The 26,305-nt window shown below is 47.4% G+C and overlaps 1 protein-coding gene across 25 annotated transcripts in view; it reads left to right on the plus strand.

Moving 5' to 3' along the window:
* The window catches only part of PRDM11 (PR/SET domain 11), an 87,576-nt gene that overhangs the window by 35,915 nt on the left and 25,356 nt on the right, over nucleotides 1-26,305 (plus strand). For 12 of the 25 annotated variants that reach the window (XM_035262419.3, XM_035262428.3, XM_078339299.1 and 9 more), the window contains 4 exons: nucleotides 198-322; nucleotides 682-785; nucleotides 1,285-1,547; nucleotides 21,470-21,537. In XM_035262419.3, coding sequence (XP_035118310.1) covers nucleotides 198-322; nucleotides 682-785; nucleotides 1,285-1,547; nucleotides 21,470-21,537 — 560 coding nt within the window. Of the gene's footprint in view, nucleotides 1-197; nucleotides 323-681; nucleotides 786-1,284; nucleotides 1,548-21,469; nucleotides 21,538-25,616; nucleotides 26,039-26,305 lie in introns of all 25 variants that reach the window. The other 13 variants (XM_078339306.1, XM_078339310.1, XM_078339307.1 and 10 more) reach the window with 4 other exon arrangements.

Consider the following 26,305-nt stretch of genomic DNA (forward strand, 5'->3'; position numbering starts at 1 on the left):
CCTGGGATAGAAATGGCATTTCCTCTTGGCCCGGCTACAGCTGTTTTTGTTGTCTGTGTTCTCAAGCGCTTCCTCTGGGGATGGCAGGGAGGGTAACTAGACTCCGCGAGACCCCCACTTGCCCTCTCCTCCACTCACCCCTCTTCCCCTGTTTCTTTGATCTTCTTCCTGTGCTGGTCCCACCTCCTGCGACCCAGGACAGAATGACCGAGAACATGAAGGAGTGCTTGGCCCAGACCAAGACAGCTGTGGGGGATATGGTGACGGTGGTGAAGACAGAGGTCTGCTCACCACTCCGTGACCAGGAGTATGGCCAGCCCTGGTGAGGCCCCTGTGTGGGAACTGGAGAGGGAGAAGAGGGAGTGGGGGGTGCCTGGGCTGGGTTGGTTGGGAACCCTGGGAACATTCTCACTCCCTGCCCACCTTCCCCAACCCTGCTCCTGGCAGCTCCTGGGCGCAGGCTCTAGAAAAATCCAAGCAGTGGCCTAGGGAGGTATGTGCGCCCATCTCAGTCTTCCAGTTTTTCCACCACCTCCTGGACTGAACAGCAGGCTGGCTGGTACTCCTATGCCCACCCCACATCTTCTTGGCCTCCTGGCCAGGTCCCCAGCTTTTGTCCCCACTGGGGTCTCACTTTCTGATGGCTTCTTTTCTTTCTTTGCGGGCCTCTGTCCTGGCCAGCTCTAGGAGACCAGACTCCTCTGCCATGGAAGTTGAGCCCAAGAAACTGAAGGGGAGGCGTGACCTCATCATGCCCAAAAGCTTTCAGCAAGTGGACTTCTGGTGTAAGTGGAGCTCGGGGCTCTGGGCTGTTCCTCCCTTCACCCCCATTGCCCCGTTCCTGGCTAGGGAATTCACAGATATGCTACTATGATAGGTCTTCATCTGCGATGTACCCGACCTGTGTCCAGGCCTTGGGTAGTCATCATCATTAGCCACCCAGGTGGCCATTGTTGGCCCCATTTTCCAGATAGGGCACTGAGTCTTGGTGAGGGTTACGTATCCCGCCTCAGGTCCCGCAGCCCAAGGTGCACTTGGACTCCAAAGCCATGCTCTTCCTTCTAGTTTTTTAAACTTGACACAAAGGGAGCTGATGGCTTCCTTGACATAGGCAGGCCTGTTCTTAGAGCCCCCGGGGAGAGTATAGGTTATTGCTACTGATAACCCTGGGGCCCGCAGCTGGCTGTCCACTGGTGGGCCTCCTGTCACCCCATCTGCCTCCCCCATGGGGGTCCTACCACCCTGCAACAACTGAGACCCTCCCTTCTCCTTCCATCCCTCCAGTCTGCGAGTCCTGCCAGGAGTACTTCGTGGATGAATGCCCAAACCATGGCCCCCCGGTGTTTGTGTCTGACACGCCGGTACCTGTGGGCATCCCAGACCGGGCGGCGCTCACCATCCCACAGGGCATGGAGGTGGTCAAGGACACCAGTGGAGAGAGTGATGTGCGATGTGTAAATGAGGTTATCCCCAAGGGCCACATCTTCGGCCCCTACGAGGGGCAGATCTCCACCCAGGACAAATCGGCTGGCTTCTTCTCCTGGCTGGTGAGTGTGCCTTGGGCTGTTCCATAGGAGAGGTTGCCAAGGAGCATGGAAGGAAACCAGCAGGGGGAGCCATACTGACCCAGCCTGGTCCCAGAGCTTTTCTGTCATCGCTTCTGGACCTGTGGTTGATGGATCTTGCTGTCTGTGGCCCCGGCTGAGTGGCTACAATGCTTGGTGTCCAAGGGCAATGCTGAGACTACTACCCACTTGACAGTAGTCAGCAGATCAGGAAATCACCAGACAGAACTCAGGACAATTTCCCCATGAATCCTCATGTGTGTGTCCTATGGACCATTGGGCGGCTTGGAATGAACTGGTCTTCCAGAGTGAGTGACTTGGAGCTGGCCTGTGGGGATGCAGAACGTGACTTCCCACTTCCAAAGTAGTAATACCAGGCTCTGGGCTAGGTGCTGGGGATAAAACCTTTAACAAGACAGACATGGTTCCTGCCCTCAGGGAGCAGGTGGTCTGGTGGAAAGACAGGCATTGAACAAGCAGGTACACATGCGATATCGGTTTGTAACACAGGGTACTATTGATACATGGGGTGCAAAGATGAGGAAGAGGGGTTTTCAGAGGTATGAGGAGGAAGGGTTATCTAAGCAGCTTTAAGGAGTCAAGCTTCAGCTACTGGACAGAGATAGGGGAGCATGGGGCAATAGAGAAAAGCATTCTACAAAAACACCTCTTGAGTGTCTCCTTTGTGCCGGGCACTGTGCTGACCCTGGACATACAGTGGTGGGCAAGATAAGATGATCAGATAAATCCTGCCCTCATGGAGTTCTCTGTGGGGAAGATAGACTTAATCAAAGACTAAGACAAACCCATGTCAAATTATAACTCTGAGGATGATGGAAACAGCGAGGCTGGGAGAAAGTGAACAAGCAGGGGAGGTGAGATGGGCAGAGTTCGGAGAAGGCTTCCTGCTAGTTGAGCTGTGATTCAAGGAGGTGAATGGCTACCAGGTGAAGATTGGAGAGGGGCCTTCAGAAGCCTGGAACAGCAAGGGCAAAGGCCCTGTGGCATGAGAGCATGGCACATCTGAGCCACTGGGTGAAGGTCAGTGTGCCTGGAGGGCAGCACACACAGGGGCTGGAGGAGAAGCTGGAGGCATGATTATGTAGGACCCAGTGGACCAAATTAGGACTTCTGTTCTTTATTTTAACAATGTGGCGGGAAAGCGGGGAGTGACTTGGTCACATTATGTTTTGAAAAGGTGATTTTGGCTGCAGTCTGGAAAACCAGTTGGGCTCAGGGGCGCTGGTCAGTGATGGGTACCAACACACCTTTCCCAGGTAGAGCGTGCGAGAGTTCTCTAAGTCAGCAATGGTGGAACCCTGGGCTAGGGCAGGGGCAGAGACATGGAGGCAAGTGAACTGCTTTGTGAACTGTGTCAGAGAGGAGAGCTCTGACTTAGAAATAGACTAACTGGCCTAGGGCAGGGAGCAGGAAGTATCAAGGACATCAGCAGTCTCCCAACAGGTTGTTAATGATGCCTTTTTCTGAGAACTGGAGGAGGCTGGGAGGGGACTGGATTGAGGGAAAGATCATGATTTGAGTTTTGGACTTGTTGAGTTTGGAGTAACACCAGGATATCCAAGTGGTGATGTCAAGTAGGCAGTTGGATATATGGGTCTGAAGCTTGGGGAGGAGGCTCAGACATGTTGCTTAGTGAGTCACTGGTGCATGGGTGGTCAGTGGGGCGGGGCTATGGAGCGCAGAACCTAGGAAGAATGTGCTGAGGGAGAGGTGGAGAGGTCTGTGACCAAGGTTTGACGGACTTTAGCAGTTCATGGTCTAGAAGAGGGGCTTGATCCTGCAAAGGAGACAGAGAAGGTCTGCAGCCAGAGAGGTCAGAGGGGAACCAGGAGAGTGGGTGACCTGGAAGTCAAGGAAGAAGAGAGGTTCTCAAAGGCCACAATGGCTGTCAGTGCCAAATGCTGCTGAGAAACCAACCAGGAGAGGGACTGAAAAGTGTCCCTTGGAATTACTGCTAGGGAAGCCATTGGTGACTTTAGCAAGAACGATTGTAGAAGTCAGTGGGTCTCAACCTGAGGCAATTGTGCAGCCCTGCCTCCTGTCTCCAGACATTGCCCAATGTCACAGCTCAGTGTAGGGGTAAGCTGCGGCATCTAGGAGGCAGAAACCAGGATTACTGTAAACATTTTACAATGCACAGAATAGCCGCTCATAACAAAGAGTTATCTGCAGAAACCCTGCTGGAGAGTGATGGGGGTGGAACCTGATTAGCATGGAGGTGACCAGGCATAGTCATTTTCTTGAAGTTTGTTACAGATAAGATCAGAAGTGGAGGAGAAAGATAAGAGTGAAGTGGGTGGTGGTGGGGTGGTTGGGGGGATTTGGGGGTGTGGGGGTGGTCAGTGGAGTCTGTTCATTAGAAAGACTTTAGCATCCTCAAAAAGCCAGTGGGAGGGAGGGGTTCTGCTGAAGTGCTTGAGTGTAGAGTAGAGATAAGACATGCTCCCTAACCTTTTACATCACCTCACAGTGTTCACATGGAGACACTGGATGAAAAAGGAGGTGGACCAGCCTCTTTTCTGTCCCTCCAGGATTAGCCTAGAGGATGAGAGCAGATGGAGGTAGTTAGGTATAGCAGGCCACATAGTAGCTCCCCAAAAATGTCCCTGTCCTTGTCCCTAGACTTTATAAATATTATCTTCACAGCAGAAGAGATTTTTTGCAGATGTGACTTAAGGATCTGGAGATGAAAGTGAAGATCTTGGATTATCTGGGTGGGCCCAGTATAATCACAGGTGTCTTAATAAGAGGGAGATGGGAGCCTCAGAGTCAGAAAGAGATTGGAAGATGCTGCTCTGCTGGCCTTCAACATAGAGAAAGGAGTTGGGAGTGAAGGGATGCAGGCAACTTCTGGGAGCCAGAGAAGGCAAAGACACACATTCATTCCTAGAGCTTCCCGAAAGAATGCGGTCCTGCCAACACCTTGCTTTTGGGACTTCTGACCTCTAGAACTGTCAGGTAATACATGTGTGTTATTTTAAGCCACTGTGGTTTTGGCAGTTTATTACAGGAGCAACAGAAAACTCATAAGGGAGCATTTTGTGTTTGCGGGGGAGGCATCTACTAAAATGGGCGGGAAGGGGAGTGAGGTGGCCTGAAATTGAGGAGATCAGAGAAGGTAAGTTCTGCATGGGATGAATAGAGTTCCAGGGGCCCAGTAGGTTCCGGGGAGCTTTCCGGAGCACTCCGATGTGTGTGTGGCTCTGCAGCAGAGAGGAGATGCCGGGATGACTGGAAAACTAAGTCTATAAATTCATGCAGCTGAAGCCCAGCGGGGGGAGGGCATGGTCTACAGAAAATGCTTGGGGAGGAGAGAGGAGGCCTTTCCTTTGGAATATGAGTTGAAGGAATCCTTGGAGGGAGAGGAGTTGAGAAGGCATGGAGTGGTAGGAGGAGACAGGAAGAAGTCTCCTTGGCCCCCTTGGCAGGAGCAGTCTCACTGGTGGAAGCCAGATTGCTGCGGATTAAGGTTGACTGGGAGGTGAGGAAAGGGAACTAGCAAGGGTACCTGGCTTGTTTTAAAAGTCTGGTTGCCCACTGAGCAATTATTATATGCCAGGTGCATACCGGACACCTGTGTCATCTCATACTTCTCCAGTCCATGGGGCGGGGGGGTTGCTGCCCCTCTTGTTCAGATGAGGAAACACAGGGCTCCCATGGCTGGTCCACAGTATACTTTGGGTTCCTTTAATGATAGTGTCCCTCCACCATGCCACCATGTGAGGACTTCCCTTGTTGGAGACATGGCTAGCGGGGTGGAGCATTTAATAGCTACCCTGCGCCAGTTTTGGTTATGTGTTCAGATTCAACCCAACCTCACATACACAGAGCAACTCCAGAGCACTAGGTCCTGAGCAGGGAGCTCGAGGGATAACAGAAATGCATGAGGTTTGCTCTCTGTTCTTATGGAGTCTGTGGTTCATTTATGAGGAGCATAGTGGGTAGGAGGGGAGGAAGCTTATTCCCAACCAAGTAATACAGAGGCAACATGTTGCTTGGTGATACAGTGCCACAGAGGGCTGCAGCAGGAGGGAGAGGGGGACTGGTTTCAAAAGGCAGATTGGAGAATGGATTTTGAAGGATGGATTGAAGTTCAGCAGAGGAAGCCTATGGCTTCACAGCCTATTGGAAAATTGCAGGAGAAAAAATCTAGGGCCGTGCCCAGGGAAGGGCTATTAGGATCCCCTTCTGCAGCTCTCAGAGTCTGTACCTGGGACAGCCCAGCTGGGGAAAGTTGAGAATCTTTAAAGCAGATGAACTTGCCCAGGTTGGCTGCCTGGCACAGGTCGATGGTGAGCGGAAAGGAGGAATAGAAGGCCCTGGAATTTGCAACCTGGTTCAAGACTAGCACCACCAATGAAGCCCCAGTTCAGGCCTTGGGATTGGTGGCCTGGAGGTTATTCCCTCTGAGGTTTCTTCCCAGGGTCTTAGCTGCAGCCAGCAGCCAGCAAATGGGTACAGGGAGGGAATGGCTGGAGGCTGCAAGACCATATGAGGCTTTGACCTTTGGGAACCCAAGAGGTGAGAGACATTAAAGGCCTAGAGTCACCAGATACATAAAGTGGCTCAAGGAAAGTATAAGTGTGTGGTGTTGGGCATGGGTGTTTGGGCCTCCGCTGGGGATGAGCAGGCATGTGGAGTGGCTCCGCCTGCTCAGGTGATGAGTGGGCAGAATGATGGGAGAGGATGGGAATGGTGGGTTGAACAGTGGTGCTGATTTTTAGACCAGGATCTGGAAGCCCCACATTCTAAATAAACTGCCCTTGTTTGTCCAGTCCTGTCCCAAAGCCATCCTGGATATTGTCTTCTTTGGACCTTCTACCTGCCTGCGAAAGCTCTGCCCCCAATCAGCACAATACGTTTCCTTCCACACTCCCCCAGGATGTGCACTCTGCTCTGTAGAATTGATAGTGGTGATCACGATAAACATAGCTGTTAATGTTTATTGAGCACTTACTATGTGTCTGGGTCTGTGCTCAGTACTTGCTAGCATAATCTCATCTGATCCTAACAACGCTCCTGTGACATAGGTATTATTCCATCCATTGCACAGCTGAGAAAACTGAGGCCTGGAGAGGATGAGTCATTCTGCACAAAGCTAAACAGCTGGTGAGTCGCTGAGCTGGGGTTCAAACCTGTGCAGTCTGACTCCAGAACCCACCCTCTCATTCCACCTCTTGGCCCTCTAGCCTCCCTTCTTAGCACGCCTCTTCTTACCTCCTTGCCTTGGTGGACTCTACTCTACTCACTCTTCCTGCCCGGCACAGGTTTCCTCTCTGTCTTCGCTTAACCTGGAGGAAAGCTGGCCTGACTGTGTGCAGAGCAGTGAAAAGCCTGGGCCTGGGTCAAGATGGACCAAACGGCCATTTCCACCCCACAACTCTCCTTTGTAGCCTGGTTGCCTTGGCAGGAGTTAGACATTCGCTTCTGCTTGTCTAGGAAAGAAATGCCCCATCCTCTGCTCTTTCATCCTACTGGAAATTATAAATGCTGTAATTCATTGCCAAGATGACCCAGGCTACCCTCAGACCCTGCAGGCCAGAAACGATACTGCTGGCACAAGGCGTTAGGGGGTGCTGTGCAGCCATATGGTCTGGTAAAGAGCTGGAAGACAGAGGAAGCCGACACAGGGTTTCTATATAAGTTTTTCATTCAGACCCCAGCTTGTTCCAGAAGGGATTTAGGGTAGCCTAGCAGTATACATAAAATATACCACAATCGCATATTAAAACTGGGAGAGAGAAAGAAGAAAGAAAAACAAGGGTGGAGACCCTAAATGGAGCCAGGAATGAAGCTAAAAATGCATACTATAATGACCTCTATCTGCACTTTTAGCTATACGGGCTCCAGGTCTGGCAGCCACGGGGAGAGTAGCTTGTACATTCTGTCCATAATCTGAAAAGGACCACGGAGCTCCAGAGGAGGTCCACTCTTCTGGATGCTGATACTGGACAGATTTCCCAGGGGCCCTTATAAAGAGGACACTGTGTGATAGAATTGTCTACTCCATGCCAGGCAACCTCCCCACCTGCCAGGCTGCTACCATTCTGGGGAGAAGCGGATGTGAAATGGCGTTTTAGCATTTCCCATTTCAGCTTCCATCATAAATTGATGATGTCTTCTAAAACTTGAAATTGGATGTGCCAGAGTTCATGCCTCCAGAATAGCACCTGAGAGACCTTGAGTGAGTGCTTGGCTAGATGAAATAAGCAGACAGTTGCAGTGCCATGACAAGTGGCGGGGACAGGCAGGTTTTACCAAGTTAGGGGATGCTCAGAGAAGTGAGGAGTAACAGATTTGTCCAAGAAGAAGAGAAGGGGCATTTGAGACAGGGTAGGTGTACAGTGTGTGTGCATGCATGAACACGTGCTTTTCGTGCTTGCTTGTTAATTTCTACTCTTTATGTTGAAAGTTGCAAACTCAGTTGAAAAGTTGTAAGAAAAGTGTAATGAATACCCTCATACCTGCCTCTAGATTCACCTATTGCTAACACTTTATAACCATTGCTTTATGTCTACCTCTACACCTACACACACACACACACAAGCACACACACACATTGTTTTTTTTTCTAAACTGTTTGAGATATAGTTACAGAGACATCATGACACTTTACCTCTAAACATTTCAGCCGAACTCCTAACAGCGAGGTGTTCTCCTATACCAGGGTGGGCAAACGTTTGTTTTTAAAGGCTACCTGGTGAAGTTGAAAGGCTTTGTGGACTGTACTGTCTGTCGTAACTGCTCCACTCTGCCATTGCACTGCAAAAGCAGTCACAGACGATACGTGAATGAATGTTTCTATTTTAATAAGACTTTATATGAACACTGAAATTTGAATTTCATATTATTTCAAATGAAATTTGAAAGTCACAGAAATGAAATTATGTAAAAAATCATTTTTAGTCATTTAAAAACATGCAAAACCATTCTTAGCTTACAGGCTGTATAAAAACAGGTGGTAGGGGCTGGATTTGACCTGCAGCCATAGTTGACCGATGCCTGAGAGATTTAACCACCATGTAATGATTACACCCAGGAAATTTAACATGGATCCAATACTGTCTAAGCTATAGTTTATATTCAGATTTCCCCAATTGCCATTAGTAACATTCTTTATATAGTTTTTCCCCAGCCAGGAGCCATGCAGGTATCACACGTTGCATTTAGTTGTCACATCTTATTAGTTTCCTTTATTCTAGAAAAGTCTCCCATGTGTTGTTTTTTCTCTTTCATGATATTGATACTTTTGAAGAGTTCAGGCCAGTTGTTTGCATAATGTTCCACAGTTTAGATTTGTCTGATTGTTTCTTCATGGTGGATTCAGATTACAGCTCTTTGGCACAGGCAATGTTGGATCTTTCTCATGGAGTGCCATCAAGAGACAAGGCATTTGTCTTGTCTTTTACTCAATGGTTTTAACAACTATTGATGTTGCTTGCCTGTATCAATTATTAGTCATGATTAAAATGATTTTTCTATTTTTCTCCTCTACATTTATTACTTGACATTATTCTGTTGAAAAAAGGTGCTCAACCTTCACCCCCACCCAATCCTCATTTAAAGCTATTTTTAGTATTTGTATGAACATCGATTCTTTTTTTATTCAATGTGTTGGAGTCCATGTCTGTCATTATCCATTTTGATGTTTAAATTGCCCTAGATTTGGCCAGTGGAAATGCTTTCAAACTGGCGCCTTGTTTTTTCAACACATCCCCATTATTATTTTAGCACTTTTTTCTTACTTTCTGGCACAAAAAGATTCCCACTGTCTCTTGTAGGAGCTATGATTCCTTTTAGTGGGAAATGGTGTTTAGAAGCCAAGATCTTGGGATGATAGATGTGCAATTGCTGCTGGGGTGTCCTTGCTTTTAAACCAAACTAGGTTTGTTATTGTTATTTGATTTTACTTTAAGTTCTGGGATATATGTACAGAACGTGCAGGTCTGTTACATAGGTGTACATGTGCCATGGTGGTTTGCTGCACCTATCAACCTGTCATCTAGGTTTTAAGCCTGGCATGCATTAGGCATTTGTCCTAATACTCTCCCTTCCCCAAACCCCCACCGCCTGACAGGCCCAGGTGTGTGATATTCTCCTCCCTTTATGCATGTGTTCTCATTAGCCAAACTAGGTTTTGAGGGAGGGATGAGTTGATGCAAATGTCCTACCATGTCAGAAACTGAGGAAACACAGCATAGCAGGGGTCACAGAATTTACAAAGGCCCTGGGGCACACACATAGCAGGCAGGTATTAATATTAGGGCATAGCAAAGATACAGAGTGTGCCTAGAAGGAAAAGTTGAAGATGAGGCTAGAGTAAAAGTCACTTTTCTTGTGTTCTCAGATCCAATGGATCATAAAGCACTATTGATTCAAGATCAGTTTTTCTGGGCATAAAAATGAATACTTCAATCCAAAGATTCTGAATGTCAGGAGCATTAAATGGGCTTAGCCTGTGTAGCTATTTTATAAATGCTGGTAGTTTAGTTATTGAATCACAAACCAAACCAAAGATTTTCCCTGGAAAATGTAATATGCTAGTGAACCAGTTCTGGCTAGAGCCAAGTCTGTAAATGCATTGTATCAGAGCAAAAGTAGAACACGAAAAATTATTCTGAACCTATGTAATATTTCCAGTCCAGACCAGCTCCTAACCTGACCTCCTCCTCTTTCTTGGCTCTTCAGTCCATTCTACTGTAGCTGTGTTTCTCACACCTGAACAGTGTTGGGTTCAGGTGACTTTTAATGTTCCTGGAGTCTTAATGTTCCATTACTTTTATTTTAATGTTACTTAAAAAGGTATAAACATAAAGCTTGCTAAACACAAACTGTCTTGTACTTACAACTTTTAAATAACTATAAAGCCAAAACAAGCTTACAAGTATAAAATGAACAGAACTACAAAAACTTCAACATAATGTACAAACATGTTAACGAACTCATTTTAATGAGATGGTTGATTATGTTTCACTAAAACAAAATTGCTTTTTATAAGGTGAATATGTTAGTAAGAATATGAAAGACTCAGACACAAGCAGAGTCTTTGGAGTTTGGAATGCCTGTACTTTTGTGTGCCGTGTGATATCTTTATTTTCCTACTATTTGTCTCTATTTGAAACACTGGGAAATCTTTTATTTATGTATGTATTTATTTATTTAGAAATGGAAACTTACTCTGGGGCCCAGGCTGGAGTGCAATGGCAAGGTCATAGCTCACTATAACCTCAAACTCCTGGGCTCAAGCCATCCTCCTGCATGAGCCTCCTGAGTAGCTGGGATCGCAGGCGTGTGCCATCACGCCCAACTATCTTTTGTTATTGCAACTGCCATGATGTATCTTGGCCTTTTCTTTGCCGGAGTGCAACATTTACATATTAAGTTTATATCGGTTCTTTTTCCGTTGGCTCATAACAAGTAGTAATAATTGGGGTTATATGGTCAACTGTTGCATAGAACGGGGTCAGCAAGCTTTTTCTGTAAAGGGTCAGGTAGTAAATATTTTAGGTTTTGCAGACTATGCAGGGTCTGTCTCAATGACTCAATTCTGCCCTTATAGTGCAAAAGCAGCCATAGGTGTGGCATGTTTCAATGAAAGTTTATTTATATATACTGAAGTTTGAATTTCATATCATTTTCACATCATGAAATATTGTTTTTCTCTTGATTTATTTTCAACCATTTGAAAATCATTCTTAGCCTGGTGAGCCATGCAGAAATGGGTGGTGGGCTGGAATTGGCCCGCAGGCCATAGTTTGCTGAGCCCTGACATAGAAAAACAGTCATTTACTCTTGCTCACATATCTGCTGGTCACCCGCAGTTCCTCATTTCTACTTGAGTGCCTGTTGGTTGGCTGCAGTTTGTCTGACTTAGGGGGGCTTGCTGGGCTGCCTGGCCTCCAGCTGTTGGGGGAGCTTGGCTCCTCTCTCTGGAGCCAGGTCTTCTCCAGACACTTGGAGCATGTCTGTTCTGGGCCCCAGCTGAAGGAGCAGGGGCTCTCTGCGGAAGCTTTTCTAGCTTTCGAGACTTTACTTGCATCGTGTTTGCTAATATCTCATTGGCCACATGAATTTCATGGTTGAACATAAGGTCAGGGAGCAAAGAAGTACAGGCTACCTGTTAAATAGTCTAGTTTAGAGTCACGTGGCAAAAGGTGTTAGGGACGGCTGAAGAGCTGAGGCCAGGGATTCAATCTAACACGATGCCACCTCGGCCATAAATGTAGTACTCTTGTGGGTACAGAAATCTCATGGGGGATTTCTGCATATTGATTTTTTTAATGAAAACTTTGAATTAAAAATTCTTAGAACATTCAGATCCCGAGAATATATCCAAAGACCCTAGCTTGAGAGACGTTCATTTTTAGTAAACTTCCTGGCTTTGCTGCAGATTATTTGGGATTTCCTGGTGTTTGAAAATTCTCCAAGGAGAGGTCTTGTTGAACTATGCTCTCTGAACCTAATTCAGCACTTCAAACCCCAGTGGGTCCTCAGAAGATGGACAATAATAATAGTAGCAACAATCATAGCTGCTGTTCACTGAGTACTAAATGATTTGTGTATCTCACAGCAGTACTATGGGACAGTTATTATCTTCTTTTTAAAGATTGAGAAACTGGGCTTAAGAGGCCATGCTACTTATTAAGGTTATACAGTTAATTTATGGGGCCAGGGCTTTGAACTAGATCTCCAGTTCATCATCTCCAGGCCTCAGATGTGAGTATCTAGAATGCCTTCCTGCCATCCCATTGATGGTCCTCCCACTCGCATGGAAACCTGTTTCTTTAGGGATTGCTGTTCAAGCATAGGATATGTAGGATATAAGGTTGTTTCCCTCTTCTCATTTGATTGCTAACCATGAACCTTTGGCAGATTTTATTTTTTAACAGCTTTATTGAGGTATAATTCATATACTGTACAATTCACCCATTTAAAATATATGATTCAATGATTTTGACTGTATCCAGATATGTGCAACCATCACCACAGTCAATTTCATCAAATCCTGTATCCTTTGGCTGTCATTCTACCCTTCCAATGCTGGCAATCCACGTCTTCAACTCCTCACCCCCACCCATCCCTAGGCAACCCCGAATCTACTTTCTGACCCTATAGATGTTTCCATTCTGGCCTTTCATATAAATGAGATCATATAGTACATGATCTTTGTGATGAGCTTCTTTTACTTAGCTTCATGTTTTCAAGGTTCATCTGTGCGGCAGCATGTATCATTCCCCCCGACTCTTTATTTATTTATTTTTTTTGAGACAGCATCTCACTCTGTCACCCAGGCTGGAATGCTGTGCCTCTATCTTGGCTTACTACAGCCTCCTGGACGCTTCCAGGGTTCAAGTGATATATAGTCCTGGCACTTCCTGGGTTCAAGTGATCCTCCTGCTTCAGCCTCCCAAGTAGCCTAATTAGCTAGGATTATAGGTGTGTACCACTATGCCCAGCTATTTTTTTTTTTTTGCATTTTAGTAGAGACGAAGTTTTGCATGTTGGCCAGACTGGTCTTGAAATCCTAGCCTCAAGTGATCCACCCACCTCAGTCTCCCAAAGTGCTGGGATTACAGGCATGAGCCACCACACCCAGCCATATGGCCAAATAGTGTTCCATATCTTGTTTACCTCTTCATTTGTTGAGGGACAGTCTCTGCCTTTTGGCTATTATGAATAATGCTGCTGAAAGCATTTGTGCACAAGTTTCCATGCGGACACATGTTTTCATTTCTCTTGGGCGTAATACCTAGGAATGGAATGGTAACTCAAGGTTTCATCATTTGAGGATCTGCCAGTCTGTTTTCCAAAGCAGGTGATTCATTTTATTTTCCCACCAATCATATATGAGGGCTCTGATTCCTCCACATTCTTGTCAACCCTTGTTTTTCCTGACTTTGATCCTAGTGAATGTGAAGTGATACCTTATTGTGAAGCATTAGGGTTTTGCTCTGCTTTTTTTCTATCTCTCATTCATTTCAGCGGTTATTGGGGGAGAGCTACCCATGCTGGATACGCAGGTTATATACTCAACAACTCCACGGGGTGCTTTTCATATCAGCCCTGTTAACTACGTTCTTCTACCAGGTTAATTTGGAAGACTATTCCAATCTGCAGCATGATCATTAAAGTGTGTTTCTATCGGATTTCTCTCTGGCTCATTCCAGTTTACATTTTTGCTGTCCCCTAGATAAGGAGACACTCCTGGATCTCTCTCTCACCTTTGCCCAAGACCATTCATATACAGCATAACTAAGAGACGGGATTCAGACCAGTCTTCTTGACAGCTGCTTCTCCAGTTCTTCCTCAAGGGCCCAAACTAGAACTCAGAATGCTGTTGCCTTTCACCAGGAGCCCGCCTCCTTACCAAAAGAGAAAGGCTGTGTGTGATCAGGGTAGCAGGTGGTTGGTCCCTGAGGCTGGTCTATTGTCCTGACACCTTTTACAGGCAGCAAAGAGGGGCTGCGAAGCGAAGAGCTGTCTAAGTTAGGCTCTGTTCCTGGGTTCCGATCCTGGCTCTACCACTTGCTGGAAATGTGTCTTTGGGCTGCTCACCTGTTCCCTCACGAGTCCAGTGGTTTTATCCATAAAATGTGGGTGCATAGTATAATGGAACACACCCCTATGAGTTGTTGTAAATACTAGTGCTTGTTGCATGCCTGGTACTTAACATGTGATGAGGAGATCACAGCCAGCTTTAGTATCTACAGTTACCGTCAGGTGGGTTTCAGGAATGGTTGAGGGTGGGAGGTGAAATCAAAGTATGTAAAACCTGGATATAGCATTTGGGATTGTTTGTCAACATGCCTCATTAACCAGGTCTCCAGAGTCTTTTCAAGCATTAAGAAGAAGGAAATTCTGCCATTTGCAACAACATGGGTAAACCTGGAGGACATTATACTAAGTGAAATAAGCCAGACACAGGATGAATACTGCCTGATACCGCTTATAGGAGGAATCTGAAATAGTCAAATTCATAGAGACAGAGAGTAGAATGGTGGTTGCCAGTGGCTGGGAAAGAGGGACATAGGTATTAGTTCAAGGGTGTAAAGTTTCAGTTATGCAAGAAAAGTGAGTCCCAGAGATCTACTGTCCAGCATAGAGCCTGTAGTTAACAATACTGTATTGCATACTTAAAATTTTGCCAAAAGGGTAGATCTTATGTTAAGTGTTATCACAATAGTTGGAGATAATGGATATGTTTATGTCATAGTTTGTGGCAATGGTTTGACAGGGGTACACTTATTTCCAAACTCATCAAGTTGGATACGTTAAATATCTACAGCTTTTTGTATGCCAGTCATACCTCAATAAAGTGGTCTAAACAGAAAAGACATTTGATCAAAGGAAGTTTTGGATTAACAAAAGGAAGTTCTCATTTCCTTATCAGTTAAATTAGGGCAGATGGGTTAAATCATGGTTCCTGAGCTTTTTTGAATCACCTAGGAAATTATACTCATGTGCCAATGTTCACAGAAAGCTGCACACCTTTTAAGGGACGCCACCTTCCCCAGACACCAGGTTAGGAACCAGATTAGATTATCTGGATAATCTCAGATGCCCTCATCTGGCTTCCGTATTCTTCGCTCTATGTCTCTGGCCATAGCAGAGGCTGGAGTTTAAGTTCAAGTTCAGGTTATCTCTTCATCGCTCAAGTCTTAAGCTGGTTGGGCTGGGGAGTAGCTAGAGAAAAGAGGTGATGCATCTGCCTCCTGGGACTTGAGAGAAGAGCATCTGAGGTATCCCAAAGCGCTTTGTCAAGGCGAATGGCTTCACCAGTCATTTTTGTAACTACTTGGCTCTGTGAAGAAATGCAGGATTAAAAACTAAGAATGCTTTATGGATTCAATGAATTCCTGGAAAGTTGCAAAGAAATTGGGTTTTTGAAAATTCATCTCTACAGCATCTGGTCATGATACCATTTAGAGGAGCCCAACATTGAATCCTCAATTGGGGCAGACAGATGTTCTGTTGCAAAGCAGAGCATTCCTCCCTATTAAAATACCAACCTGCAGATAGCAGATTTGCTCAGAGGCAAAGCTGGAAGTTCAGAGAGGGCCCCAGAAGAGTCCTGTTTGATGCTGGGTTTCAGGAATGGTTGACGGTGGTTAAAGGAGTCATTAGGGAAATGCTGGTGCTAACATCCATTGCTCTATAAAGTGGTTAAAGCATGGACTGTACTGCCAGAGACCTGAGTTTAAACTCCAGCTTCCCATGTGGAAAATTCCTTTGCTGCCTCAGGCAAGTTACCAACAGCCCTCAGCCTCAGTTTTCTAATCTGTAAAGGGAGGGTAATCATAATAGCTGTGAGAATTAATAGTGTATCAAAGTACTTGACATAGTGAAGGTACTCCATGAGTGGTAGCTGTTAATGAGGTTTTATTTTTATTTTCTTTATTAATTATTACCATGGTCTGAAATAGAGTGTGGGTCCACCTAGACCATGCTTGACCCAGGGGACCAAACTCCATGCTTTTATGTTATTTTTCTGAGCATCCCTCTACACAGAATCACACAATCTTCATTTTAGATAGAACTTTGATGTCATTTAGGACAGATATCCACTGAATTAGCAAGTCCTTTTTTCAGCCTCCCTACTAGCAATCATCCCCTGCTTGAATACTCCCAGTAACAACAAGCTCACCACCTCACAGGGTTCTTATCCTATCTTAGGACTCTTCTTCATGTTAGACCATCACTCCTTGTGCTGAGTTCAGGCCTGTGTCCCCCTAGATGCAAGAAGGTTCTAACCATCCTGTCCCCACGACATGGCTGTCCTTCCCACATCTGATGATGATGGCTCTGCTTTCTCAGGTCTCTTCTCCTCCAGGCTAAGGGAGATTCTCTCCATGTGGGTTCCCCAGGTTATCAAAGGCCTTGCATCACAGTGCTCAGAGCTTCTGGCTGGTCCAAAGTTCTAAGTTCAGAGGGACGAAGGAGTTGACCTTGAGGGATAAGGCAAGGGAAGACACCGGGTGACCAGCCTTCTGGGGGCTGCTCCTGAGCATCGAGCCCTGCTGCCATTCCTGGACCCATCTCAGTCTGCTCTCTACTCAGGGTGGCCTGGGTTCATCAGTGGTATGTAACGTGATCCACAGGCCGTGTGAGATCCTGCCTGCCCTGCACCCTCTGCCCAGGGTACCATCTGTGTCTTAGATCTAAGATCTCAGCTTATACTCCATGTCCCCAAGAAAGGTCCTCAACAGACTCCCAGGTCCAGGGCTCCAGCTCAGAGATCCAATGATCCCACATAATTCCCCACCATGGCTCTGGCCATGCCGTATCACAGTGGCCTCTCCTCTGTGTCCCACTAGGCTGTGAGCTTTCTAAGAGCAAAGACATTCTCTGCCTGGGTCACCATTCTATCCCCAGAGCCTGCCACTGTGCCTACTCCCTCCATGATGTTTGCTGGTTTGATGAATGAATGAATAAGTGCTTGATTTGAGAAAATTCTGATTGATGGGAAAGATAAGCCAAAAAACACCCCTCAGAAAAACTCTAGACCTGAACCCAGCAGACAGAGGTCTCAGGTAGTTCCTCTGTCTTTCACAGCCCTCACCCAGGCCTCTCTGTCCAGATGAAACTGCCAAGACTTATCACCACTTGGTGTTGACCCACAGGGCTCCCACCACCCTAAATTAGTAATAACTAATATTTGAACTCTTAATAATCTCAATTATGATCCCAATGCTAACAGTAACCATTCACTGAGTGTCTTCCACTTTCATTATGACAGCAGTGCTGCAGGCTGGTTTTTATCACATTTTATAGATGAGGAAACTGAGGCGTGGTCCGTAAAGTCATCTGCCCAAAGCTACTCAGCTTGTGTGCACTGAAGCTGAAATTCTAGTCAACTCCTCTGGCTCCATGGCTCTTACTACAGTCTGTGTGCTCCTGCTACTGGCTGTGGGACCTAGAGATGCTTCTCTTTTCCCCCAGAAGAGAGGGGAGCAATCAGAAATGATAATGTTGGGGAAGTAGTGTTATGATAAAGTCCAGGGTGCTCTGAGACTCCAGGGGAGGGTCCCTGCAGACTGGGGCATCACCTGAGGAGACTGCCATGGGAGGGGAAGCCTGAGTTACATGTTTTCTCTTTTTATTTTTCTGGGATTTTTTAAAACACAGAGTCAGTATAGTCTCATGGACAAATAAAGCAAAAGCATCCCTGCCTCCTTCTTTCCTCCCCTCTAGAGGTAACGAGAGTTGAGAGTTTGAAATGTACCTCCTAGACTTTCTGTGCTCATATAAACATGTGTAGTGGTTTGCTGGTAGATGTTTAACAACTGATGGTGTTGGTGAGGATAAGTGCCAATTTCCATGGTGTAAATGCTCCCCCCATGGCTGATTTCAAACTACTAACATGAAATCACTGGATGTGCAGTTGGGAAGAAATGTGCAATCACAACTATCATATGTTATTTCTACTATGCAGCTACAATAGAGGCCAGTACCCTCAAGAGCATAGAGAATAGTCAGTCAAATGTAGTCAGATAATTGAGAAGTGGTTAAGTTTTGAGTATTTATTGCCTTTTACAAACGTATCATTTACTGAATTGTAAGCTTATGTCATTTAATTTTTAATGGCTGTGTTTAACAACTGGTTCACAAAATTTCTGAAAATTTAACAGTTGGTTCTCAGTATAAGCTGGCTCTGGCATAGCACTCATTTCATTTTTACTAAAATCTTAATATTTTGTAATTTTTTCTTCTTTCTTCCTTCCTACCTTCCTTCCTTTCTTTTTTCCTTCCTTCCTTCCTTCTTTGCTTCTTTCTTCTTTTCTTTTCTTCTTTTAGAAACATGACCTTGCTCTGTCACCCAGGCTGGAGTGCAGTGGCACAATCACGGGTCAGTGCAGCCTCAAACTCTTGGGCTTAAGCAGTCCTCCTGCCTCAGCCTCCTGAGCATTTGGGACCATAGGCATGTACCACCACACTTGGCTAATTCTTTGTAGAGACAGGGTCTTGCTATGTTGCTCAGGCTAGTCTCAAACTCCTGGGCTCAAGCGATTCTCTGACCTCAGCCTCCCAAAGTGCTGGGATTACAGGTGTGAGCTTTGCTCTCAGCCAACTTTTTCCCTTTAACTTGCTTTTTAACTAAAACGCTCTTCATCCAGTCATTCATCCAACCAATATTCCACCATGTGCCATGCCTTCCCTGTGTTAGGAACCTAGGCCACCATCGTGACTAGAGCAGCCATGTACTTTGTGCTCATTAGCTTAAGGTCTAGCCAGGGAGCCAGTCAGTTCCCAAGTTGGCAAATAGATATCAACAAAATGCTCACTGTAATTAGGCCTCCTAAGGGAAGTTACAGGATGATGTAACAGAGACGATGCCATGATAGGCTGGGGATATGGAGGCTGAGGTGTAGCAAGGAAGAACTTCCTTTAGGTCCAAGGCTAGAAAGGCTTTTTTTGTGGAGCTGACATAATCTGAGACCCAAAAGCTAAGAAGGGACCACATACTCAAAGCTTAGTGGGAAAAAAGTTAGAAAAGGATATGTTTACTTGGGTGCCATTTCTGTAAACTTTACGCACATGCAAACAATCCTGTGTGTTGTTCTTTGAAAAGTGCTTGTGATGCCAGGCGCGGTGGCTCACGCCTGTAATCCCAGCACTTTGGGAGGCCGAGGCGGGTGGATCACAAGGTCAAGAGATCGAGACCATCCTGGTCAACATGGTAAAACCCCGTCTCTACTAAAAATACAAAAAAATTAGCTGGGCATGGTGGCGCGTGCCTGTAATCCCAGCTACTCGGGAGGCTGAGGCAGGAGAATTGCCTGAACCCAGGAGGCGGAGGTTGCGGTGAGCCGAGATCGCGCCATTGCACTCCAGCCTGGGTAACAAGAGTGAAACTCCGTCTCAAAAAAAAAAGAAAAGTCCTGTGTCAGGCCCGGCGTGGTGGCTCACACCTGTAATCCAAGCACTTTGGAGGCCAAGGCGGGCGGATCACCTGAGGTCGGGAGTTCAAGTTCAAGAAAAGTCCTTGTGTCATAAAAATGGGAAGGCTTCCCATCATCTCCAGGATGGTGGTTACTCTTAGAAGGAGGAAGGGAAAGAGAAATTGGAGGCAGAGAGGGTCTTCCACTGCATCTCAGCATTTTCTTGAAGCAAAAGGAGAGAGAGGCCTGAGACAAATATAACTCATGTTAATTTTTGTTGCTGTAGCTGGTGGGCACAGAGTTGTCAGCTACATTCTTCTTTATAATTTCTGAATGCTTGAAATATTTCCTGATTATTGTTATTTTTAAGGGTAGATAAAAGAGGCTCTAGGCAGTGGAACCAGACAATTTTAAGGCTCACTCTCAGGGTATCAAGGCTGCAGAAAAGTGAAAAGGTAGTGAGAGGCCCAGGGTAAGTTGGAGAGCAGGCTGTGGGCTATGAAGGCTGTGGCCATAAATATGAGTGTTATTGTAAGTGCAGCCATCTTGAGCTGGTGTGGTTTTACCTTGATTAAATACTTCTCTGCTGCTTTGAAGGGACTGATAGAGGCTTATGAATGGCATCAGGTTAGGTAGGTGACTATCCATCTGTTTCCTATTTCCCAGGAATTCTCCCAGTCTCTGCTTCACCGAGTCCTCAGGGGACCAACCCTGATCTAGCTCATGTGTCAAAACGTACATTATATATGTCATTTATGCCTCAGTAAAGCTGTTAGAAAAGGAAAAAGAAGGAACATATCATTATGAAATGAAAAGAGGCAGGGTGAATAAAAGGATGGACCTGCAAAACACTAAAAATTCTGGGAATTAAAAATATTCATCAAAATAAAGATACTCATTAAAAAAGGGAGCAAAGAAAGATGGAAACACCTCAGTAGATGGGTGAAACCCTGGAATAGACACAGCTGAAGAGATAATTAGTGGACTGGAAGAGAGTTCTGATAAATTTTTCCAGAGAGTGCCCAGAAAGATAGGGAAAAATACAGAAGAGTAATTAAAAGACGTGGAGGATAGATTGAGCTACTCTTATACCTGTTTAACAGAAACTTTACTGAAGGAGAGGAGAGAAAATGATTGAGAAGCCGTTACTCAAAAGTCTAATGACTGAGAATTTTCCAGAATTGAAAAATATATGAGTCTTGGAGTTGAAAGGTGTTAATCAAGTAATAAGGAGAATTTCAGAGAAGTAAATCTCCACTTCAAAATTATGTAGCAAAACTGCAGAAAATCAAGAGTAAAAGGAGTCTTAAAATTTACCACAGGCAGGATTACCCACAAAAGAACAACATGAGACTGACAGCTGTTGCTTTTGTGCCAGTGGCAGTCTTTTTAGTAATCTTCAGAGTGCTGAAAGAAAATAAAGCTTAGCCTAGAATTTCATACCCAGCTGAACTCTGATTAAAGAGTGATGATGAAATAAAAGAGAAAGCAGCCCAGCTTCAAACCCTGAGGCTCTCGAACATTTAGAGGTTGGGGAGAGGAGGAACCCTCTCAAATCACATGTGCTCAGTCATCCAGCAGTGGCCTCTGTCTCCCACAGAAACTGTGAAGAGAGAAGGACTGATTTAGTCTTTGTAGTTGCAACTGGAGGCCAGTGGAAATGCCCCTTGTCAGCCATGTTGCTGACTATTCCATCAAGACAGAGGAGGGAGATGGTCCCATCTGTCTGCTCCCCATCTCCCAGGAATTCAAAACACGTGTGAAGGGCTTTGTGTATCTAGGAGGATGGGCTCCCCAGTGTCTCTAGGAGAATGGGAATGGGTGGAGGATAGGTAGCAGGGATTCTGAACCCAGCCTGCATTTCAGTTCTGTAGCAGTGATGACATTTCAGGGGAAGGGGGTGGCAGCAGGTAGGACCAGGCCCTGGGCCCTGGTTGGGAAGGAGCCCAGAGACATGAGAGCTCCTCTAGAATGGCCATCCTAGACTCTCTCTCTTTCTTCCAGATTGTGGACAAGAACAACCGCTATAAGTCCATAGATGGCTCAGACGAGACCAAAGCCAACTGGATGAGGTGAGCCCCACTCTGCTGATGTCCTGGGGGTCTTGCCTGGCCTCTGGAAAGGAGCCAAGGGAGTGTGTTGGTTCTATGGGATCTCCAGTGGTGGAGGACTCTGGAGGCCCAGAGACTGCCGTTTGTAGGGTTTGGGATGCATCTAGCTCTGAAGGACCCACCTTTTCCCCTAGGCCTCCATCAGGGGTCTCTAGAGGACTGCCTGTGTCCAGGCTGTTGGGATGCAGGGACCCTTCGGGCTGCTCACTTGGCAGTGTGTCAGGAGGACCTGGGCCCAGGCTCCTGACAGCATTCCTGGGGAAGAAGGGGAGAATGTCCCCCACCTAGGACCATGACACCTTCTCAGAGCAGGTGCCTGCAGGAGTGGTGTGAGAAACGCCCCAGTGCAGCCCCAGCATTTCAAACAGCCTCCATGGAAGAGAGGGCTTCTGACAAAGTTTCCAGCTCAGTTTTTGACAGTGCTTGCTGCCTAAGTTTGAGTACTTTGAAGAGTGAACTTTATCCTGTTCCAGTGTTTGGGACAAAAGTTTGCACCAGAAGTTTCCGTAAATGCCAGCCAGAGGAGGCAGGAGACTGGCCCAGGGTCCCCTGGGGATGGCTGAGTTGAGCCTGGAACCACAGGCCCAGCGTGATGCTGATGGTCTGTGCCATGTGCAAGGGGCTCTGCCAGGTGGGGTTTGTGGACGGCGTGGGAGACCCGACATGCCCGGTTGCCTGCTTGATGGCATCTTTTGGGGACCTAGGAGCACTGACCGGGAATCTGGATCTGGGTGGGAGGGAAGGAAGCCTCAGATGTCTGGAGTGTGGGGCACAGCCAAACCATGGACCTGGAGCCCTCTTCTGACATTTGTACAGTTCCATGACCCATGAGGTCTTGGGCTGGAGGTGGGATTGTGCTTGGAAAGAGGGCAGATGAGGACTTCCTAAGGGTGGGGGGTGCTGTCTTCAACTCTGAGACTTTCTGAGCAAATGAGGAGAAACAGGTTTGAGGTGGGGAGTGTGTGATGAGGGCTCCTGTGCCCTTCCCAGTGGCTCCACTGCCCACCTGTACTCCTATCAGACAGCCCTGAGAGGCTGAGCAGCAGTTCACACCTCCCAGAGCACTTTAGTGTTCACCGTCTTATGTGCTGGGGCAGGTGTTCTCATTGCCATTTGATGGGTGCAGAACAGAGGTGCCAGAGACGAGCAGGCCCTCTGCCTTGCCTTATGGAGAATAGCACCCGCTGCCCCCAGCCTCCTTGCACACAGCCGATCAGACACACCCCAGGGAGGTGGTTCGACACCCCAAACTGCCTTCTCTTCTTACTGCCACGGGATCCAGGTCAGCTGAGCACTTACAGTTCACCAGCTGCATACTGAGCATCTAGTTCAAGTCAGACTGTGTACTGGGTACCGAGGTGGATCAGGCAGCCCTGCTCCAACCCCCACTGTTTTTTCCCAGGCTCACACCTCCCACCACAGAGATGACTTTCCAGTGTAGTTTTTGCTCTGAGCCACAGTGTGCTGCAGGACCCAGGTGAAAGAGGAGGGGTCTGTTGACGTGGGCCTTCCAAGGGGCCAGGATTGTGTCTGAGGACACTGGGGTGCGGTGTCTAGACAGGCTATAGGGTGGCTACACAGATTAGACCCTCGGCCTGCGCCGCTGTGCTACCTGCCCTGTGGCTGCAGCCTGGCTCCAGCCAAGCAGGGAAGAGTGTGTGTGTGTCCACTGGGGAATCAGGCTTTCTGTGCTGTTGCTTTTAAGGCATAAGCTTTACCCATAGAGCTGAATATGTTCCACTCTTTCACCCACGTCTGATGTTTCTCCTTGGGGACAAGGCCTTCCCACAACTCCAAAGAACGGGAGTTATCATCCGAACTAACTTAGCTATCCTCTGGCACTGCAGATTGTGACTTAATTGGGCTGGGGATGGGCCCCTGGCCTTGGTATTTTTAAAGCTAGTGATTCTAATGTGCCGCTAGCATTGAGAACCACTGCTGTGTGTGGATCTTCATGCCACGGTGGTCAAACTGAGATCCAGGGCAGGGTGAGGTCTTGCTCAAGAGCATGCAGTCAGGGTGGCAGAATGAGAATTTGAACTCCTGGCTCTGGAATCCTAGGCCAGTGTTCTTCCTGCTTGTGCACAAAGGACCAGGTGAAGCCTGGCCTCTTGGGCCTGGATGGGCACTGGTGAGCAGGGATTTGGGAGGTTCTGCTACTGCCACCTCACTAGCATGGGATCTGTTCTGTTCTGCTCCCAGCCTGTCCTGATTCAAGATGGCATCTGGGTAGTCACAGCTGGTGGGCTCTCATCTTATGACCGCTCGAAGAGCAGGTTGGGTTTGGGGATGCAGTTTGTTGCCATGGAGATGCCCCTCCTATGGTTGGAGTGAGGGAAAGCACATCCTGGGAATCCTCCTTCCCCTTCATGTCCAGTTTCCATTGGTAGCTCTTTCGGATCTGCACATGCTCTCCCTTGCACTGTCATGGCATGGCTTGGGGATGATTGAATGGACTCAGTTTCTTAACAAAATTAATGGTGGGCCAGGAGGGGAGTAGACACTGTCGTGTTGAGCTGGCCTTTCTAACAGCACTGCGCTAGGTGATCTGCCTGTAGTGCTTCTCAACTGGGCACTATTTTGTGCTCCTGGGGGCATTTGGCAAGGCCTGGAGACATGTTTGGTAGTTGGATGTTTTCAGATAGAAGCCAAGGATACTGATAAAATCCTGCATCACAAAGGATACCCCTTCCTTCCCCACAAAGAATTATCTAGCCCCAACTGCAATAGTGGCAAGAGTGAGAAACTCCTCCTGATAGCCCTGGGCAATGACACTAGAATTATCACGCTAGTTTTATGGAGAAGGAGACTGGCTTCACACGAGTCCCATGTCTTGGCTCAAGGAGACAGTCTGTAGTCCCAGGTGTAATCCATGTCCCTGCCACCATCTTGGACTGGGCAATGAGGCCCCAGCCTTCTTCCCATCTTCTGGGCCCTGGTAATTTCGGTGCATGAGTAGGAAGATGAGGGCTAAAGGATGCTTGTGCCACTGGCCTTCCCCTCCTGGTTTCAGAAGAGTTCAAGGAATGAATTGGGCTCTGAGCTTTCCTCCACACCCTCATGTCCTCTCTTGGGTGAATTTTTTTTAACCTTTTATCTCTAGTTAAAGGGTGACAGAGCCATGATGTGGAGAAATCGAGTTCCAAAGCCAGAGCAGGGACCACGTGGGATGGAAGGGCCATGCTGTGCCCCTTGCCCAAGGCCTGTGGCTGCTCGGTAGAGAGGGAATCCCAGATCCCCCTCGTGTCCACCAAAGTGGAACTTGTCTCCGTCTGGACAGTTGTGGGATCCTCAAATTCTACCAAAAAGCCACCGCAACCCATCCTACAAAAAAAGCACTCCCATGGGAGGAAAACCTGTTTTCCTGCACCTATGCAAAGGTGGGGGCTTGGAGAAGTGACCAGGAAGGGGAAGGAGAAGGGGAAGATAAGCTTATTCTGGGCAGAATAAGCTTTCTGTGGCCACACGCTAGTCATGGCGTAGCTGCTCTACACCCCATGGCAGCCCAGTGTAAATCATCTCCCTGCTTATGACGTATTCTTTTTCCGAGCCATGCATTCAGCTATAGGGCTGCAGGTAAATATGGCTTTATAGAGGCAATGGTCTAATCCTAATTTTGATAAGATCCTTTATTGCTACCTTTAAGCAATTTTAAGCCCCTTACATCATGGTGTTTTTCCCTCCTTAGTGATAACCCCAAAGGCTTGTGGTTATTATTCTGGACAGGGAGAGTGAGGCAGGAAAGATTGAACTTGAACCACCCTAGCTCTTACCGCTAGTAAGAGCTAAAGCAGGCCCCGAACCCGAGGCCTTTGACTCTGAGTCCAGTGCTCCCTCCCATGTAACGCCGTCTCTTCTTTCCACCCTCCCCTCCGAGGAGTAGTGGAAGGGACCTCTCGGTAGGAGGAGGGTGTGGTGGGGGCCAGGTTGCCCCAGATGCCTCCTGGCTTTCCAGCTGGGGGCCAGCAATTAGGAAGGAGGAGGACCACCTGCGTTGCCGGTCATTTACCCCATGTGCTTTGTGGGATATTCAACCCAAGGAATGTGGCACACCTGGCCGAGCGTAAGAGGAAGCCCAAGTTCTCCAAGGAGGAGCTGGACATTCTTGTCACAGAGGTGACCCACCACGAAGCTGTGCTCTTTGGGAGGGAGACCATGCGGCTGTCCCATGCTGACAGGGACAAGATTTGGGAAGGCATAGCCCGGAAAATCACCTCCGTCAGCCAGGTGCCCCGCTCCGTCAAGGACATTAAGCACAGATGGGATGACATGAAACGCAGGACCAAGGACAAGCTGGCCTTCATGCAGCAGACCCTGTCGGGCCCTGGGGCTGGGGGCCGGGCCCCCACCATCGTGCTCACAGCCCACGAGAGGGCCATCGAGTCAGCGCTACTCACAGCCCATGCAGGGCGTGGCTTTCCCAGGGCAGAACTGGATGGCACCGACAGCCCTTCAACCAGCTGTGAGTATCACCAGTCCCCTCCGCCCCACTGGCCCACCTGCTCCCCAGTCTACTCTCCGCAGTCTCCCATGGACTTTCCTTCTGGTTCTCTCCTGTCCCTCCCTGTCCAGCCCACTCTTTCCCTCCTCCTCTCCTTCTCCCAGTTCTGTCTCCTCTCCATCCCTTTTTGTGCATTCATTCTAGAATATTTGTGTCTCTGTGTTAGAGAAGTGCTGGGAGCTGGAAAGACAGCTGCACATAAACCCTACACAGGCCCTGCTCTTGGGG

The sequence above is a fragment of the Callithrix jacchus genome, chromosome 10 (assembly GCF_049354715.1).
Source record: "Callithrix jacchus isolate 240 chromosome 10, calJac240_pri, whole genome shotgun sequence".
Taxonomy (NCBI): domain Eukaryota; kingdom Metazoa; phylum Chordata; class Mammalia; order Primates; family Cebidae; genus Callithrix; species Callithrix jacchus.